Genomic DNA, 19895 nt, shown 5'->3' with positions numbered 1-19895 from the left:
GTGGCACAATTTCTCTTCAGAGTGTAATTTCACCCAAGGGGGCTTTTGAAGGAGCAATACGGGCCTTTAAAAATGATCAAGGGGAATTACATTTAGAGGGCAAATTATGCCCTCACAGGTTTGTAAAAGGTACAATTTGCCATTTTGGGGATTATTTTTGGAAGCTGCAGGAGGTCAGTCTGTGCATGGTAACGTGCAAAGATCCAGGGGCAGTCAACAATGCTCCCCAGCCCCACTTGCCTAACTCTGTCATAAATGTTTCACTTTTTTAAAAAAAGACTTCACAACCGGCAATGCCACTGAGGACCCAGGAGAGCCCATTCACTTGTAGCAAAAATGTCTGGTTTCTGACAGAAGTATATATAACACAGTGGGTGAGGGCTACTTGGCCTTCTCCTTCAGCCAGATGTATGAACAGGGTGTACTTATGCATTGCCTTTCCACTTATCTGCTCCCGTTCAAATAACTTCCGACGGACCGGACTGAAAGTGCTGCTTCTGCGGTAGCAGCCTTCGGCAAAGAACAAGCAACAGTTGTAGCATAGCACAGCATGTATTTGATGGTGTGTAGGCACACAATTCAGCTCACCTTGAAAATAAACAAACTGACAGCAGCTCTATACAAAACCTGAAATATTTTACTTTTAAAATTTTCATCTAAGTTTACTTAGATTTCATGGACTTGATACAAGAGCATTTGATATGAATCAGTAAATAAAACACTGTAATAGATAGCCACAATAAACTTTGTTAGAAATGTACATGTTGCGAAAATAATAATAACAATAATAATAATAATAATAAAAAACCAGCATGATGTCTGCGTTATATTATAGAAATGCTTGACAAGAACAAGATACTAGGGAAGCTTAAAAAAACCTGCTCGCCATAACCCTGGGGCCCTATTCAACTAACATTTTTTGTCTCCTAGAGTTCTGACCCAGCCTCCCCATCATAACTGTAGAAAGGTTAGTTAATAAGGCCTCAGTTGTCTTCTGTAGCTGTTTTTTTTTTCCTCATGGACATCACATCCAGGTAATGTGTATATAAACAAAGCTCATAAGAAATGTACAAATATAAAAAGCTACAAACATTAATAAATTACATCATCACAAAACACAGAAACACTTCACAAGGTGCTAATAAAATAATTGTATCCCCTCATAATACAAGAATTGAAACAAGGAGCTGGTATTATAAAGTTGAAGATTCCTCTTCATAATGTGTCTTAAATAGATCATTTTTGTACTAATAATTCATTCTGTATAAGGCTGCACAAAGTTTTAATTGTTTTTCAGGCAATGCCAAAATTAAAAAAAGGGAAACATAACACAATAAAAACAAAACCCAAAATTCCTCTCTTAGAGTCAAGAACCTAAAATACAACTGTTCATAATACTCAGCAAAAAATCTGTATAAAGGTTAATGAATTATTCTATAGAAAGAAATGCCTAGAGATAATTTGCTCTTATAAAAAGAAGGTATTTTTTAAAAAGCTATTTACAGGCTACATTCTATGAAAAAATATGCTTTAGGAAACATATCTATAAATGAAAACCTGGGATTGCCTGAGAAACAACTTTAACTCCTTAAGTGTTTATATGCAGACAAGCAAGTTTAATGTAAAATAATGCACTCTACACCAAACACCAAGAGAGTTAAGAGACAACAAGTATCCAGTTAAACTGTCAATAAGCTTGGCTCTCATCTTATCAGACACCTGGGTGCACACAGCAGCCTTGCTCTTCAGATGAATGAATCTGATAGGAAGTGCTTTGATATGGATGTCAGAAGCCTTAGCTATATCACTGACAGGGCCACACAGTCTTTCTAGCTCATAATATGCCTTGGTATCAAGGCTTGCCTAAACGGTGATCCATTATTGTTCAAATTTGAATGGGTTTATGGGCTTTTTAAAGTTATTTTTAAAGAGCTTGTGCTCATCTCACACTTTTATAGCACTTAGCCACCTGCACTTCTTCCTCCCAAAAGAAGGACTGAGGAATGTGGGTTTGGTAATGGAGCAGATGATAAGTGCTTGCTTGTATTCTCAGTCATCTAAAGACAGCTTCTTTGCTCATTTGTGTTTTTGGCTTGTTTACATGATCAAGGCTGAATGGAAAAAGAAGGGAAAGAGGAGGCTGGAAGTAACTGGCTACAAGTAGCCTGCACATTTTACCTGTAACATATTGGCCTAAATCAAGTAAAGTAGGGCATTTGATTCAAGAGAACTTACATAAGGGTTGACTTACCATGTAGCAATGGATTCAGTGGATCTTATCTACTTGGGACTAGCAATTAAATTTAGACCGTTATTGGGGGGGAGACTAATGAGGGCTTAACAATGCTCCTTCTCTTTAAAAAATGATAATAAATTATATTATTGTATTATAATTTGTTTTGGTGCAGTGTTTTAAAAATTGTTTCCAATTCTGTTAATTCTGTTCTAGATCCAGCATGATATATTGGTCTGAATGTTGGACTACAACTCTGGAGATCAGGGTTCGATCTCCTGTTCAGCCATGGAAACTTACTGGTGACCTTGGGCGAACCATATACTTTCAGCCCTAGAAAAAGCCATGGTAAATTCACCTTAGGGTTGCCATAAGTCAGAAACAACTTGAAGGCACACAACAACAACATGGGCATTCTAAGATCCCTTTCCCCCAAATTTTCAATCATTTTCTTACATTTTCAAAAACTAAAAACACAATAGGCATTAAAATAGAGGTTTCTAACATTGTTTCATAACCAATTACACTTCTAATTGCTTGCTTTAAAATAGCATTGCAAGTTCTGGGAAAAGGAAATCCAGGTTAACTAGTGCCTTTTTCAGAATAAATGATTGCATCAACAATAGTGCAGTCATGAACCTCTGTTTGGTTAGACACAATTCAAAGGTCATTGTAAGATAATGGCAAACTAAGGTGGCAAGTTTCCAAAAAGTAAGAATATAACCAACTAACATGGCAATTTTACATTTTCTTACTTGGGATTAAACTCTGCTGAACTTTGTGGAACTTACTTCTAAGTAAACATGCATAGTATTGTAAGCATTACATATCACATTACTTTTGTGACATGCTTACCCTTTCCATCCAGCTAGATCCCACACCAGTAGGCTGAAAATCATTTAAATGGGGAGACTGAAATGTTAGCAGTAGCAGCTGGTGGTTTCTGCTCTGGGTTTTAGCTTGAATTTTAAAGGAGCTATCCAAAGTGCTGACTGTATTTTGGGGATAAGGTTCACACCTTTGATAGCTCTCTCAAAGTTCAGACTATAACCTAGAGTAGATTCACTACCTAATTTAACATGGAAAGTACCAGCTTCCATTGTGTGTGGGACTTCAAATAGTGGGATTAACAGGCACAGCATCCCTGTCTTTGTAAGAAACTGAGCCACTGGCTTCTTATCCACAATTAGTATCTCCCATAATTTCAAACATTGTAAGCAAGGAAACCCAAACATCTTGGCACAAATATACAAATTGGTCTCAAAATAACAAGGACACATAATCTCTGGTGAACAATGGGCATCATTCCAAAACAGGATCCCTGAACTATCAACATCTAGGAGGGGAAAATAGCCCTCTGTTTCCATGATCATGTAAATAAGCTCAGTTAGAGCAGCTGATAATATTTTTTAAAAAGTGCCTCCAAATGCAGCCACTGTTTCCAGACTTTACTTCTGAAGTGCCAGTAACTTTTCCCTGGTTATGTGCATCTGTTTATGAGATTTTAGTTTAAGGGTATTTTTTTGGTAAATTCAGACAAGGCTACTTCTATTACATATTGATTTGCAGCGATGAAAGCAGAGACAATGAGCATGGACAGCACACAAATTGGTGGTTTAAAACACTGCAAAACCTTACAGATAAGAAAAAGTTGGAAAGTTGGAAATCTATTTATGAATGTGTTTGTAGTCAAGCACCAACCGAAGGTAACGGAAAAATTCCCATTGATTTTCAGCAAGCTGCACGAGACCTTTAGGAGTCCTTGCCCAAATCATAACCCAACTGGATCTGATTTGTGATCCATAATGTTCAGATTTCACCTTGGATTGCACATAAAAATAAATAAATTCACCCACAGTTGTCTGGTGTCTGGTTACAGGGAAACTTTTTAGTGGTGCTGAAGTGCAATTTCAATATCTCTTTGAGCAAAACATATTTACCATGATCTGGGTAAAGAAAACTAAATATTGCATTACTCAAATTACTTCTTGAAGGTATTATCACACAATAATGGCAGAAATCTCTTCTCTCTACAAATCAGTTTGAGCAATTTTTTTAAAAAACTCATCTCCTGCCACTTAACCAGATACCTCTTTAAAATTGGTACAGCTTTGATAAATGTAGCATTAACTGAAAATTAATGTGCATACTTTTAAAAACAACTGATTTTTCTTCACTTATAAACAAGTTAAAGGGATACTTTCCTAAAACTGGAATGATCCTCAGCATCTCAGAGTATTAACTTTTTGCGAATTAGTCACTCTCAGCAATTTGAGAAAGGACATCTATATTAAAAAATATTTATAGCAGTATTCTGTACATGTTTAACTGCTGAAAGTTAAAAAGAATTTATTAAAGTGGTGGCAAAAAGTTAACTGGTATTGTCCCGAAGATGTCACACAATACTACTGCAGTCCTTCAAGAGTTGAAGAGTTAGTGTCAGCTCAGGGCATTCTGAACTTGGATACAGTCTCAACTGTGGCTGAGTTCTAAAGAAGAAGTTTTCCATTCCGATGAATTTTCAAAATCTTCCCAAGCCTTTGCTTAGCAGTGGCCATGCCTTTTTTTGTACGTTTCCCTGGAGGCAGGAAAAAGAAAGGGTTGCATCAAGTCACACAAAACATTTATGAAGATAAAAGACTAAAAATAATCTTAAAAAGATGAAGCAAATCTTTTTGGAAGAGATCCACAGCATTACCACTTTCTAGGGACAAATAAATCATTTTCCATGTTCTACTGACAGTGCACAGAACATAAATAAATAAATAAAATGTAGTTGAAAGGTGTACTTTAACCAATAAACCATGGACTCTTCATTTCCATTGAGGTTCAGTTCTGTGACCCGCCACACAGACAGGAAAAAACTCAGATTACACCCCATATTATTAAATGGCAGCAGCATGAAAGTGGACATGCTGAAGCATGCATGGTCATATCACCACCATTTAATAATATAGGGTATCATGATCGAACTCACGAATCCAGAGCCCACGGTTCCAGAGGATCTAGTGTACTTATCAGATTGTCCCCTTCTATATATAGATGTGGATAAAAGTTGTGGTTTGCCAACAGCTAACCATGAATTCATAGGTGAGACGACACTGGAAAAGAGTTTCTTCCCAAGTCATAACTGTGAAATCTTAGTCATTCCACAGCTCTAGCTCTCTAATAAACTCGAAGTCTTAGTGCTTAACTGGTGTCACTGTTATTTGCTGTCATGACTTATAGAGACCTTACAAATGGTCATCACCAATCTAAGTGCTATAGCTCCATCCTATGCAATTCTGGGATTTGTACTTCTACAAGGATTTTAGCCTTCTCTGCTAGACCGTTGGTGCCTCACAAGACTACAAATCCCAGGATTCTGTAGGATGGAGCCATGGCAGTTAAAGTGGTGCTAAGCTGCATTATTTATACAATGTAGATCCACCTGTAGGCTGCTCACACTGCAGAATTAATGCAGTTTGATACTACTAATTGCCATAGCTCCATCCTATGGAATCCTGGGATTTCTAGCTTGTTGTGGCACCAGAGGTCTCTGACAGAGAAGGCTAAAGATCTAACAAAACTACAAATCCCAGAATTCCATAGCATTGAGCCATGGCAATTAAAACAATGTCAAAATGCATTAATTCTGCAGTGTAGATGGAGAGAAAGTCACCTTTGTACTGAAAGAGATGCTTTAGGCTTTTATTTTCCACTTCCAAGTTGTTTCCAGTTTTAATCGGGCAGTTAGCAAAATAATTGGAAAGAAGTTACAAACACTAAAAGGGAGAAAACTCCTTCAGATTGGATTGCATATAATTCTACTCTCCCAAAGGAGTGGTGCAATTAACCAAAGAAATCTTTGATCATGCTATTCTAATTAGATCAAAGCTATGTGGGTGAAATTCACTGGATTTGTTGGCACCAGTTAGTTACCAGATTCTCCCTGTTCTAAAGGAGTGGCAAACAATGACAGTATGCCTTGTCACAGTGGAATGTGCGGCTGGATGGGAAAGATCCATTACCCTCAAAATTTACAAAAATTTGTACATACGCGCATATAGAAAACATTGTGTTACTTCCAAAAGTGATAGACAATGAGGAAAGAGATGCAGGGAAAAGAGAAGGGATAAGAAAATACAAAAATAAGAAAACAACAAGCACATTTTTGCAAATACAAATGCATATATGTGACAGTATTAGCATGCTGTGTTGAAAAATTGATATTATATTATTTTTCAAATTCCACTATCATGGAAAAATTCTGGAAGGACACTCTGTGAATGAGCTGAGAGCACCTGACTTACTTTTGTGGATTATGTTTGATTTGTACATCACTAATCAAAATTACCTTTGGCAGCTGCATTGTTCTGTGATGATGATGAGGGCCTCCGCTGTGTAAGGAAAACTCCCGGAGCCATGGGCTGAGACCCTCTGTTTACTTGGGCGACCCCAAATGTGCTTGCTCCAGCTGTATACTCGTGGTCTGGTAAACCACTGCTGTGGGAATCCAACTTGGGCTCAGGAGAGCTGCCTTCCTGAGGGAGCTTATTTGCATTGTTGGGTGATAATTTCTTTTTGGCATTCTTTTTCTTCTTGCCCTTTTGTTCCTCCTTTCAATAAGAAAAGATCTAATATTAGCTTTGAAGAATAGCCATTAGGATATTCCATACACACCACAAGGAACAGATGCTCCCATTCATTTATTCACCCCCAAGATGAGACATAGCAAAGAAATGTGAGAAAGAAGATAATTACACTGTTTATATTGGTGGTTCTTTTTCATGGGCATTCTTTTAATTACTTTTCATTCTGCTAACTGCTTACTTATATTTAACTTTTGTCTGGGATGTACCTTTAGCTTTATCTGTTTTAACTTGTGTAAGCCATAAAACATAGACAGGGTTCTGGTTAGTCATTGACAGTTAATTTTATGAAGCAGGTGGGAGCTTTATTTTTACAGATAAAAATTTCTGTTTTCTGTGACTCACTTGTGCATGTGTATTTCTTCTTAATCTCACTCATTCCCTTTCAAGCAGGACAGAGAAAAAAGTGTTTTTCCCAAATTTCATGCAGCTATTTATTTCCTTCCCTCTCAAGCTGAAAACAAGGACAGAGGCAGAAGGAGTAAAACCATGGGTTTTTCACCTTCCATTCTATTAGGGTTTTTAAATGAAAGTAGAATAGAATCCTAGAGTTGGAAGAGACTGCAAGGGCCATCCAGTCCAACCCCTGCCATGCAGGAAATCCAAATCAAAGCATCCCTGACAGATGGCCATCCAGCCTCTGTTTAAAGATTTCCAAGGAGGAAGACTACATTACACTCCGAGGGAGTGTGTTCCACTGTCAAACAGCCCTTACTGTCAGGAAGTTCCTCCTAATGTTGAGGTGGAATCTCTTTTCCTGTAGCTTGCATCCATTGCTCCTGGTCCTGTTCTCTGGAGCAGCAGAAAACAAGCTTGTTCCCTCCTCAATAGGACATTCCTTCAAATATTTAAACAGGGCTATCATATCACCTCTTAACTTTTTCTTCACCAGGCTAAACATCCCCAGCTCCTTAAGTCATTCCTCATAGGACATGCTTTCCAGACCCTTCACCATTTTAGTTGCCCTCCTTTGGACACGCTCCAGTTTCTCAACATCCTTTTTGAATTGTGGTGCCCAGAACTGGACACAGTAAAGTAAGACAAATGTAAAGCTCCAGTCAGAATTAACATCAGTTTAATAAACACACATTTTTCAATGTAAATATAACATACATTTTCAAAGGTTTTCTGGGGGAAAGTAACAGACTGGGTACTTTTTCACTGATGTTTCTATCTCTGCCTTACTGTATGCCCCATCTGTAAATTTCTTGGGCCAAATTGTGCCATCACTGAAGTCCAAGAAACACTCTTTCTGAAAATAAGGCCTCATTTTCTCTGAAGCTTTCAACTTTATGTTTGTAGTCTGTCTTCAGCTCCACACTTCTCAACCTAAAGCTCAATCTACAATGGCCCTCTGAGATTTAGAGCTCCTTTCTGATAGAGTTACTTGCTCAGTACGTAATTGAAAATCTCTCATTCAGTGTTCTCAAGCTGCCCAACCATTAGGCAAAGCAACATGTTCTCCACAGCAGGAGTGAAGGTAGCAGGGATAACTGCCACAGAAAATATCCTGCCTCTGGCATTTTGAAGGTAAACTCCCATCACTAATGTTGATGTAAGAATAAATTGCCAGCATGGCTGGATTCTGTGCGTGGAACAGGGAGGGGTGCCATCTTGTCCTTTCACCTCAAGCAACAAAATAACTTTGGCTATCCCTGAATGTTGCCTGCTGTTCTAAGTAAGTGACTGCAAGAAGATAACAGGAACTCTGGCTTCATAAGTTTTCTTGCAAGTAAAATCTTAGTTCCACTGAAATACAAGATGCCTTTGTCTCTGACACCAACTAGAGTTCTTAGAAATCCAAGAGTACTTTAGAAAAAACCATTCCGGCACAACTTAGGCCAGGGATTGCAGGATTCCTTATAAGAAAAGTAGACCCTCTTGTGATAAAACAATATCCTCAACATGCACAAGAAAAACGGAGTTTGTGAAAATCAGAAAATTCTAGAGGAGCAAAAATGTATTTGGTCAGCTCACTTGCTGTGATAACTTGGCAGCAGCAGCAGCCAGTCCAGTTTCAATTGAGGCAACTCTTGTACCTTCTCGGACAGGTCTGTCTTGCCGAGGTACTGATGGACCAACTCTTGCTAAATGCAGAAAGAAAAGGAAAACCACTGTTATCAAGAGTATAGATAGCTAGATGCATACATACACACTACATCCACAGATTCTTTATCCAAGGATTCAACCATCCGTGACTTAAAAATATCCATACACACACACATTCCCAAAAGCTATTTTATATGAGGAATACCATTTCACTATATTTAATGGGATTTGACCATCCACAGAGTTTAGTATCCATGGGTGTGTGTGTGTTGTGTCCTGGAACCAAAACCCAGCAGATACCAAGGGGCCACTGTATACTGATTGACACAATCCACCAGATCCAAACATGTCTGTATATACTCGTGTATAAGCTGACCTCATGTATAAGCTGAGGGTAGGTTTTGGGGGCAAAATCATGGATTTTGATATGACCCATGGATAAGTCAAGGGTCAAGCTCAGGGGCATGTAACTAAGGATCTAAACAGAGTTGGAAAACACCACTTTGCTCCCTCCTTCTCACTCTCTGGACCCTCTCCCAAGGGTCACAGTCTGGGCATGCAAAATGTGGACAGAAACCTCCAGTTCCCTTCCCCACAACATTTCCCAAGGCTAATGGCTTGCAAAAAAGGGGACAGAGACCTCTGATTTCCCTCCTTTCCCCAAGGCTGATGGCTTGCAAAAAGGGAGACAGAGACCTCCAATTTCCCTCCTTTCCCTAAGGCTGGTGGCTTGCAAAGGGGGACAGAGACCTCTGATTTCCCTCCCTTCTCCACAACTTTGTTGAAGGCTGATGGGTTGCTCTTCTCCCTCCCTTCTCCACAGCTTTCCCAAGGGTCATGGAAAAGTATTACCATATTGACTACCTATGATTTTGGAGCCCATTTTCAGGCTTAAATCTTTCAACATATAGATGAATATATATGGTAAGGCTGAAATCAGTGTGTTTTAGTGAGCTTCTCTTTATTGTGGTGGTGCAGTAGTTAAATATCTGTACTGCAGCCACTGGCCCACAAACCACAAGGTTGTGAGTTCAACATCAGTTCAATAACAGCCAGTGGCTCAGGGTCAACTCAGCCTGGCATCCTTCCAAGATCATTAAAATGAGTACCCAGCTTGTTGGGGGCAATTCGCTTACACACTGTAAACTGCTTGGGGTGCTTAAGTGCACTGATAATGTACACGTTATTGCTATTGCTATTGTGTGGGACTGGATTCCTTGGGGCTATTCACACTATAGAATTATAATGTCATTATCCCACTTTAACTGCCATAGTTCCATCCTATGAAATCCCGGGATTTGCAATTTAGGGAGGAACATTTAGAATTCTCAGGCAAAGAAACACCAGCATTCTATAGGATGGAACCACTGGAGTGGAATAATGGCACTGTAATTCTGTAGTGTAGATGGCCTCCTTATCTAGCTAGATGAAGTAATCTACAAAAGACAGAATGGAAATGTGTGACTTTCCAGGTGTAGACAGCAATTCCCATCATTCGTCTGCTAGAGCAGAGTTACAGTTCCAGTAGAATCTGGAGGGCCAAACATGCCTCATTTCTGCCACAAGAGGGAAGCATACTTATATACCTGACAGTGACAACTATATCCAACTGGTTTGGGGATTCTTTGAAATTCACCCTCACTTCCTAAGTTTCAAAGAAATAAAGTCCAAATAGAATGAACCAATCAATATAAAAAGTGATTACAGTGGGCCCTTCCCTTATGCGGGGGATTTGTTCTACACACACACACATGTGTAAGCGAAAAAACGTGTATGCTTGAGCCCCATTGAAAACAATGGGGCACATGTATGCAGCGCGGTGTGCAGGCCATTGTTTTTTTATACAGCGTGGTTTCAGCATAAGCTGAAAGACACATATAGTGTGCCTGTGTAAGGTGCAGGCACATTGTATTGAGTTGTGATGTATTTAGCTGCAGATGGAAAGAAGATGATCTTTCTTGTCAACAGAAACATTAATACTATGGCTTGGAAGCAAGCCATATAAAATTCAATCCGACTAATTTATGAGTAGACTTATTGAGACACTATTACAGGATTTTCTGGGCAAAATATAATCAAAGGAAGGAGGGTTGCCATTGCCTTCCTCATAAGGGGAGAGGGTGAGACTTGCTCAAAATCATCCATGGCTGACCAGGGATTCAAACCCTGGACTCCTAGAGACTTAGCCCAGCACTCAAACCACTGCATCACATTGGCCTTCAAAGTAGGCACATAGCAGTTAGAATTATAAACCAGTAAGTAGGAGTAGCAGATAAGGGACAACGCTTCCAATCAGGTAACAAGGTACACTACATTTGTGAAATGACAAACATTATAGAACAGATGTGATTTAGTAGTTTGAACAGAATAAAGAGGTGTCATGCTGCTATGTCATGCCCAGATATTTTCTGCCCCAAATATATACTTAAGTGTATATATTTTAATTGAACTTATGCAACCCTAATAGTTCTGGGGTTGTCACATATTGTCAGTGTCATACTGACACAAGTGGATGGGATGTACTTTGTGCCTTCTATCATAGAACCAGCAATCATGGAGAAGTGGAACCTCTGCATCTAAAGGAAGATATAATGGATTACTGTAGCTGTCTATGTCTGAATTTAAGATAGCAGAAATGTTACCTGTTGGGCTATATGGTGCATCATCCGAACTTTTTCTCTTCTTTGATCGGGACTTGAATACTGGATTATCTTCGTCTGATTCAAGGGAGGGATAAACTAGATGAGAGAACAAATACCATATTAGATTTATGGCTGTGATGGTGTCTTTCATACATGAAAAAAATGATAATATGTCACAGATATGAAATAGCCTATAGAAGAGCACAATATGAAATACCTGAGAACAAGTAACAGATTAACATTGTGGTTTAAAACAGGAGTGGGTAACTACGGCAAAAGGGCTAGAAAGCATCATCTTAAAGACATTTTTTTAATGTTAAAAAGCAGAGAGAGGGCTTGAAGCCTATTTAAAAGGTAAATTGTTGCACCTGGAGGCTTCCAGGAGGAGCAATTCACCCGTCTTCTTTGGCCAGGAAATGGCCAGTTTGGGGATTCTGGAAGTGCCAAGAGCCACAAAAATGTCTTTGCAACCCCAGGGCCACATTTTGCCCACCCCTGTTGTAACATAAATTTGACACTCCCAATCAGTTAAATACAGGAGAAAGGATCCTTTGTTAGCATCTTTGTATAAGTATATGAAGGAGGACCTTAACTCTCACATCATTCCTCTGCAGAAATATGAACATTTTGTAGTTGCAAGCTTATACTGATTTAATGTGCATTTAAAAAAAATCTGCCTGCTTTTATTTCCCTGGGTTCTGAACTCATGCTGTAATTGCATTTCTGGAACCTTTGTATAACCATAAAGGCTAGGGGGAATGAATTGTTGCTGATCTAATACCCACATCTTGGATGTTCTTAATTCTATTCATCTTCTGTATTTGGGAAGGTATCTGGATGCTATTTGTAATTCCCAAACTGGCTCAAATTGACACAAAGCATGTGGGGAGATTTACACACAGATAGATTATTGTGTAAGGCTGCAGCCATACAGCAACTCACTTTTACTGAGCAGACCTCAGAGACAGAAATATGCTGCATTGATTATGTACCCCAGTAATGACATCTGTGATATGCCACACCCTTGAGCTCTTTCATTTTCAGTGAATCCCTTGTTCCCAGGCTAAATACCAATAGGATTGCTTGGATTAAGCCCAGTTAAAGTGGAACAATCTATCAAAAATGTGGATTCAATTTTAAATTCTTTTTGCCAGGGCAATATATGATTTTAAAGTAATTGCATCAGTTTAGCCACTGACTGAAAATGTGCTGACCAGATGTACGACAAATGGAGCCTCGGTGAATCAAATCATCTTACAACAAAGGGAACCTATTAAATGGTAGCATAAATATATACTTAGGGAGAATGCTGGTCCATGTAATACAGCCCTCTCTTCTTTCAGAATGTCATATTTAGATCGTGTCTATACATTATACTTTCACAAAGTTTTAAAAGTCATTTAATTTGAGTGATAGGCCTACAGGTACTGTAATTGTAAGTCATGCTTATGTTTTGTCAAACATGTACAAGTTTTCCAGAATGGAACAGAGTCTTGTTTTCATTGAACTTCAGAGGACTTCAATGTGTATTTTTAATATTCAGCATGTCAAATTCTGACAGCAGAAATAAATTATATGTTCTTAAAGGGTCATGGCCAAAGACAACATATGGGGGGAGGAGGGAATGACATTGTATGTATATTATTTAAAAAAATTATATGCATTTTTAATGGACTTGTCAGTAACCATACTTTAAATTCAATCCTACTGAAGGCAGTGGAGCTATATTAATATTATACATTATCTGATGAATCCCACCTTTAATATTTTAAATATGTCTATGTACTTACTTAAAAACAACATTGGGCAACAGTGGTGAGACTGGTGAAGGCCAATCCTTTCCCTCTGAGGGCCACATGAATTGCCCCAAATGCCATCCACCCACCCACTGCCACCACAAATCTCCATGGAACTGACAAAAATTCACTTCTGGTTTTCAAAAAAATGGTATTGTTTAATGTTTAACAGTAGAGATGGGGTGAAACCTATTTAAAATATAAATTGGCTGTTGCTGTCCAGGTCTCCTGGAGGCCTTTCACGTATAGGGTCACCATCAATAATAGCAATAGCAATAACAAATACATTTCTATACCACTTACAAATATACTAAGCGAATTACAATTGTCCCTAAAAAGCTGGGTACTCATTTTAGTGACCTACAGAAGGATGCCAAGCTGGGTCGATTGTGAGCCCCTGGCTGGTATTGAATTCACAACCTTGTTTGTGAGTGAGTGGCTGCAGTGCAAGCATTTAACCACTGCACTACCAGGGCTCCTTGTTTATCCAACCATCCCAAAAAGAACACCCGCTGAAATGACACCCAATTCCTGGCAAGCAAGGCTAAGGCATCCAATCCTGCTAGCTGTGCACAATCCCTTAACATGTTTTTCTGTCCAAAATCTAGGACTGTTACAAATGGCCTTTAAGATGCTACACAGTAGAACTCACTCTATCTGAAGTGTAGCTCCAACTTTCCAAGGCTCTGTAGCTGTGCCACTTACAGCAGGGACTGAAAGCAAATCTGGGAAGAGATGAACTAGTTGTTTAAGTGCTAGTGTGGGATCTAGTTGCGACTTTGCCCTAATGCTGGAATCCTCTAGATTCCCTGTGTTAAACCATAAAACACTGTCATCAGTAATTAGCCATTCTCTTGTCAATGACAGTGAATCCCCATTGCTTTAATGCAAACTTTGGGCTGGAGCAGATGGGTGGGAAGGAGCGGCCCAAGTCCACTCCAACCAGAACTGGGTTGGGATCATACCAGCCACACGTCCCACTCGCACTGTAGGCCACACCTGCTGATCTCCAACCCATGCTGCCAGGAGCTGGATTATCCTGGCTTCTTTTTGCTCCAGTCCAAAGGGCCATGTTGGAGGTGTGCATTGTTTGAATGCCACGCTTCCAAAGTGGCTGGAAGCTCCTTCTTTTGGCCCATCTGTTCCATGCCTTTGGTGGAGCTAACCAATCTGCTGAACCTCTTCTGGATTCCTTGGAGACTTCCTCCTTACCAGTTTGGACTAAAACCTAGAGTGGAGTTACCATGCCACTGACTAGGAAGCCTCCATCTGGCACTATACAACATCAGAAATACTGTGTTTGCAACCCAATTCTTTTCATGCACGTAACACAGTAAACATGTAATGATAGCTCAACTGCAAAATTTACAAAGGACTTTCACTGTGAGGTCACATAGAAAAGTGAAATAGTATCAAAATAGATGTGTGAATGTTGTGCCCTGGAACATCTCTCATATTGCATGGGTTCTGTATTTGCAGACCACCGGCAAATATTCAGGACTTTAATTCATGATCCATTGCCAAAAGACACTTCCTTTACCATAGGACCACCCCTCATCATTCATTTCATTACATGAGTATATTTGATCAGTCCCAAACACAGAGGAAAAGGAGAGATGTTTTCCATACCATAATCAGAATCTTTAAAGCAGGCATCTAAATGATCCTGGTCCTCATCATAATCTTCAATGGCAATGTTGTTTTTTGCACTCTTCTTCAGTAACCTCTTGCCTGCATTTTTGTTGTTGCTACTTCCAGTTTTTTTGGAGTTTGGGGCAGACACAGAGTTATTCTTGGCCTGATTGGTGCCCCATGAAGGCTGTAGACAGGATTCTGAAGACTGGAGATTTGCCATAGACAACATTCCTTGGATGGCTTCCTGTGTGCTGGGAGATGCAGGTGGCTGACTAAAGGAAGAAAACAAAAAAAGAATTTTCAGCTCAAAATAAATACAGCAAGCACAGAATAAACATGCAAAACCATTTATTACATATGGGACTTGTCTCCAATATTGGGATACAAATCTTCATTTATTTCATTCTTTCACACACACACACACACACACACACACACACAAGGGCAGAAGTTTAAAAACTTTTCTGCTGGGTGAAATTAGGAAGAGTTTGTGCATTTTCCCATGATTTTCCACAAAAAGTTGTGAAGGATTTGTGTGTGTGTGTGTGTAAACAACATTGGTTATTGTGCAAAATACAACATTTTGTACATAAGATACTGTTATTTCATGCAACATACACTTTTTTTGAGCAAATATTTCATTTTGAGTACCCCACCATAAAAATCACTGGTGTTTTTGCTTTTATATAAGAGTGTGAAATCTCACAGCAATTGACATTTGGGGGGGGGGGGGATCAGGGGGTATCTTGATGTGGGAAGAGACTGCTTCTCATTGAGGATGAGAAAATTTGCAACTTCATTTTACATGTCTACTTCAGCATGATATGTACTATCATTTACTAGGAGACAGGTTGGATAGAAATAAAAATAAAATCAAAATTGTTACCACAGTCTTTACGTAGTCCAGACAGAGTAGGCTCACATAAGAGCATGAGCAGGGCAGGTTGGATATTACAGACTGTAACGGACCCCCTCTTAAAGATGGCAGGCGCTTGGGCTTTACTTATCCCACCGCTGCCACCTAATTACACTGCCACCATTTATGTACCGGATGTCCAAACCACAAGCCTTCTTTTTCTATGGCAAGCACCTGGGACTTCTGTTATCCCACCGCTGCCACCCATTTATGTAATATGAACCCCCTTCCCTCTGGTAGGTTCACCTTATTTAATATAGGAGCTGATATGTATGACTGACAAGCTTTTATGTAAACCAAAATATAAACTTTATTAAACAAAATGGTTGAACATCTCTTTCTTGAACTGAATGATATTATGTAATTGCTAGTTCAGGCACAGGTTACTTAGTTACACTTGTATTATTTGACTCGGCTACTGTCACTTTACTTTTCCCTAGATATCCCTCTATCACCTAGAGACTTTCCTGCCTCTCTTTAGACAGTTCGTTCTCTTAACTCAGCCACCAAGGCTAACCATATCCCGCAGGATATTACACTCCAGTCCCTCCCTCTCCTAGAGGTCTGGCAGTGCAACGGTAGGGAGCCCTTTCTACACAGACTCTATCCCTAACCGTCCTTCTCGAGCCCTGGAACCCTCCCTCTCAGGATTCCAGCCCCTAACTAGCACATTCCCTCAGTAACTCCTGGACCTCAGTCCTCTCTCCCCAAGATACTAAACCCTAACTCCTGTTCTAAACTGTCCCGGTTCCAACTGACTCCCCAACTGTCAGTTCGGAATCTTCAAAAATTCCAGCCTACAGGCTATTGGCTGGCCCTCAGCTGCCTTCTGATTGGACAGCTGGGAGTGCTCTCTGTTACATAGACATGTAACAGAGGTCAAGTGGGAGAAGATTTAAAACATCCCTCATCTTATATCAGAGACCGTTAAAACTTGAAGCCCCAAGGACTAGGACAGGTTCCTTTCCTTCTATGTGCTGTGCTGATTTATCTCATCCCAGCTATTAGAATAGATTCTTTGACTGTCCTATGGATAACTGTGGAGGTGCCTTATGCTAACTTCCCTCCTGCCCATCTCCTGAAAATCTCTTGTGGAGGGTTAAGGGACTCTCCAAAACAGTTTGAGATGCTTTGTTGGATGTTTCAGAGGGAGGAAATTGGTGACAATTGCTGTTGCTCTTTACTCCTGAAAAGCATCCAGTTTACAGAGTGAGGACCACTGCTGGATCCTGCAGGCTTCCCAAAAGGGAAGAGCTTCTGTTTACAGAACAGTTAATGTCCATTTTCTCATATTCCTAACTTCCTTTATTTTCTTCTACACAGGCATATCCACTACCTCTTTCGTACTTTTCATTTATCTGATGGAACAGACTCATGCATAGAAGTCATTTTATAACAACTAGGCTATACAAGAACAAACCAATAATTCATATGATGTCACAGGCTGTGTCTGCACTGCAGAAATAACCCAGTTTCATGCTACTTTTAACTGCCGTGTCTCAATGCTATGGAATTCTGTGAATAGTAGTTTTGTGAGACTTTTAGCATTCTATGCCAAAGAGCTCTGGTGAGCCCTGTCTCTGCATATGGGAGCAATTCCAAATTCTAAGAAGAACATGCTAGAACAGAAAATTAATAAAAATATATAGTTGTGTACAGAGCAACAACACAAAGTCCAACAAAGACATAAATGATATATGAGGAGTTGAAAAAAGGTTCATAAATTATAGGCTGGATGGTAACTAACTGGAAGACAGACAAGAAAGGTTAGAGGTTTCAATAAGAAATTTAATAGTGAATGAGTAAGGTGACAATGAGTATGGTAGCAATCAAAGGGTACAGGTAAAGATCTCTTCTGGAATAGTGTTTATAGGTGTGGGAATCATAGCTCAAAAAAGATACTCAGAAGGGCTCAAAGTTAGCTAAATGTGTGAAATATCTGGAAATTTTGAAGCCATGGGAAATACTGTTTCCCCCACTTTCCAGAAAAAAAATGAAAAATGCATTAACACCCTTTACAGACTGGCAGTCACTCTGTTACTTTAGGATATAGGTTAGTACATATAACTTGCTTTGACATAAAATTATCATGTTTTATATATTAAAAATACAGTTTATTCAGAATATAATTACAAATTGAATTAAGTTTTATTAATGGGGAGCTACAACTGTAAGAAGCACCTAAACTAAGCTCTTTGGTTTTACCAATTTCAGTAACAGGCCAATCCCACCTCCCAGTCCCAAAAGAAATCCCAATAAAATGTAATATCAGTAACATTAGTAAAACAGAGGAAAGTATTTTATGTTGAGTAGTTCTGTCTACTGTCAAGCAGATGTAAGTCACTCATTCCCACAAAAATTAATGAGAAAAGGAAACCAAGAGCATGAATTGTAATGATCTGATATTGTACATAGTCTTACATAAAGTCTTTTCAGTCTTTCCTATAGTTCCTATATTTTTTAAGAATGATTCCGGGACAATAAATGCATGAACTTCTTGTCTTAAACATCTTATTTATCATTCCAAAATAAAATGTTCCATAATCCGTTATGCTTCCCCCACAAAAGGATTTGGGGCGAAATGGGGGAAAACCTACTTTTTCTCTGAGGTTTTCCTCCTCCTCCCCGTCCCCTTCCCCAGACTATTATATTAATGGAATCAGTGGCAGCCTCTGGTTTAGCACCTTGAACAACTTCTTTAAAGTTCAAACTAACTTCTGAAGTTTCTTCACCACAAAACGGACAGGAAAGGCACCAGCTGCTACTGGTCTAAGGAATGCCTAAAGGGAAAGTCCTATAAAGAACATGGATATATGGTCATCAGATATGTCCTTTCAAACTACAGGCTGATTGAAAGCTTCCCTGACAGTTCTCTGGGATGAAAAGCTGGACCTTCTAGGTCAGTCTGGCTCCCCACCCTCTCCCCCAACATTGGACCTTGGGCATTCAGCCTCTTCCCATGTTATAGCACCATGCAAAAGACAGTCCTGCTAGGGACTCACTTGTCCACCTTACTTTCCCCATCTGCTCCAGTAAATGCCAGGCAAAAGACCAGTCTTGGGGGTTTGTTTTTTTCTGGGACAGGGGTTGAAATATGGAAATAACAGGCGGGTTATAGACCGCCACTTTGAGGCGGTCTGCCGCCGCCGCCGCCGTTTGCTCCGTAAGGGAGCCGTCGCAGCCAAATCGCACGGCTCCGTTATGGAGCAAAAAAGAAGTTCCAAAATGGAGCTTCTTCTTGCGGCGCCCTAATGACGTCGCGAGGCGCCAGGGGCACATTCGCGATGTCATTAGCGCCGCGACACGTTCGGATGCACAGCGTCCGATACGTAAAGATGGCGGCGCCCGTATGAACAGGGCGTCGCCATCTTGTACGTATTCTATACGTACTAGGGTTAGGGGGGTGCGGAAGCACCGCCCCTTCCTAACCCTAGTACGTATAGAATACGTACTAAATGGCGGTCTGTAACCCGCCACAGAGTAGCTTTTTCCCAGCAGGACAAAGTGTGGTTGGGGCTTGCCTTCCCTAATCAGGAAAACCAATTCAGAAGAGGGAGCTGGTGAAAACATTAGCCTGTTCTCATCATCGTGTTCTGGCACATATTAAAAACAGGATGGCTGTTGTTTGGGGTTATATTCAATGTGTTCCATTATTCTGTTACTGTACTACTTTCTATTTCTGGTCAATGCTTAAAAATATTACTTTTTTGGATGACAAGACCCAGAATCCCCAGGCAACACAGCCATGCTGTCTGAAGGATTCTTTATCCAAAAATTAAACTTTTCTGGGCTCTTTTTACTATACAGTACAATGAGCCCTTGGTATCTCCTTAAATTTGGTTCTAGGAACACATACACCCCCTGTGGATATCAAAATCCACATATGCTTATCACATTCAATACGTGGCAAATTAAATGGTGTTCTTTAGAAAAAATGGTAAAATTAAGGTTTGATTTTGGGAATTATTGTTTTTTGAAACATTTTCAAGACAT

At 39.7% G+C, this 19895-nt stretch overlaps 1 protein-coding gene across 3 annotated transcripts in view; it reads right to left on the bottom strand.

Annotated features, from left to right (window-relative positions):
• Positions 1–635: 635 nt before the first annotated feature.
• PHF2 (PHD finger protein 2) overlaps positions 636–19895 on the bottom strand; it is a 170177-nt gene continuing 150917 nt past the window's right edge. For all 3 annotated transcript variants that reach the window (XM_089523013.1, XM_089523022.1, XM_089523017.1), the window contains exons 18-22: positions 14981–15258; positions 11556–11651; positions 8842–8951; positions 6570–6831; positions 636–4811 (exon numbers count right to left, since the gene is read on the bottom strand). In XM_089523013.1, coding sequence (XP_089379139.1) covers positions 4723–4811; positions 6570–6831; positions 8842–8951; positions 11556–11651; positions 14981–15258 — 835 coding nt within the window. In that variant the 3' untranslated portion in view covers positions 636–4722. The remainder of the gene's footprint in view (positions 4812–6569; positions 6832–8841; positions 8952–11555; positions 11652–14980; positions 15259–19895) is intronic.

The sequence above is a fragment of the Sceloporus occidentalis genome, unplaced genomic scaffold, assembly GCF_023333645.1.
Source record: "Sceloporus occidentalis isolate IW3139 unplaced genomic scaffold, rSceOcc1.0.p SCAF_1, whole genome shotgun sequence".
In the NCBI taxonomy this organism is placed as follows: Eukaryota; Metazoa; Chordata; class Lepidosauria; order Squamata; family Phrynosomatidae; genus Sceloporus; species Sceloporus occidentalis.
The sequence above is the reverse complement of the archived record's forward strand: the minus strand, read 5'-3'. Positions and strand labels throughout refer to the sequence as shown.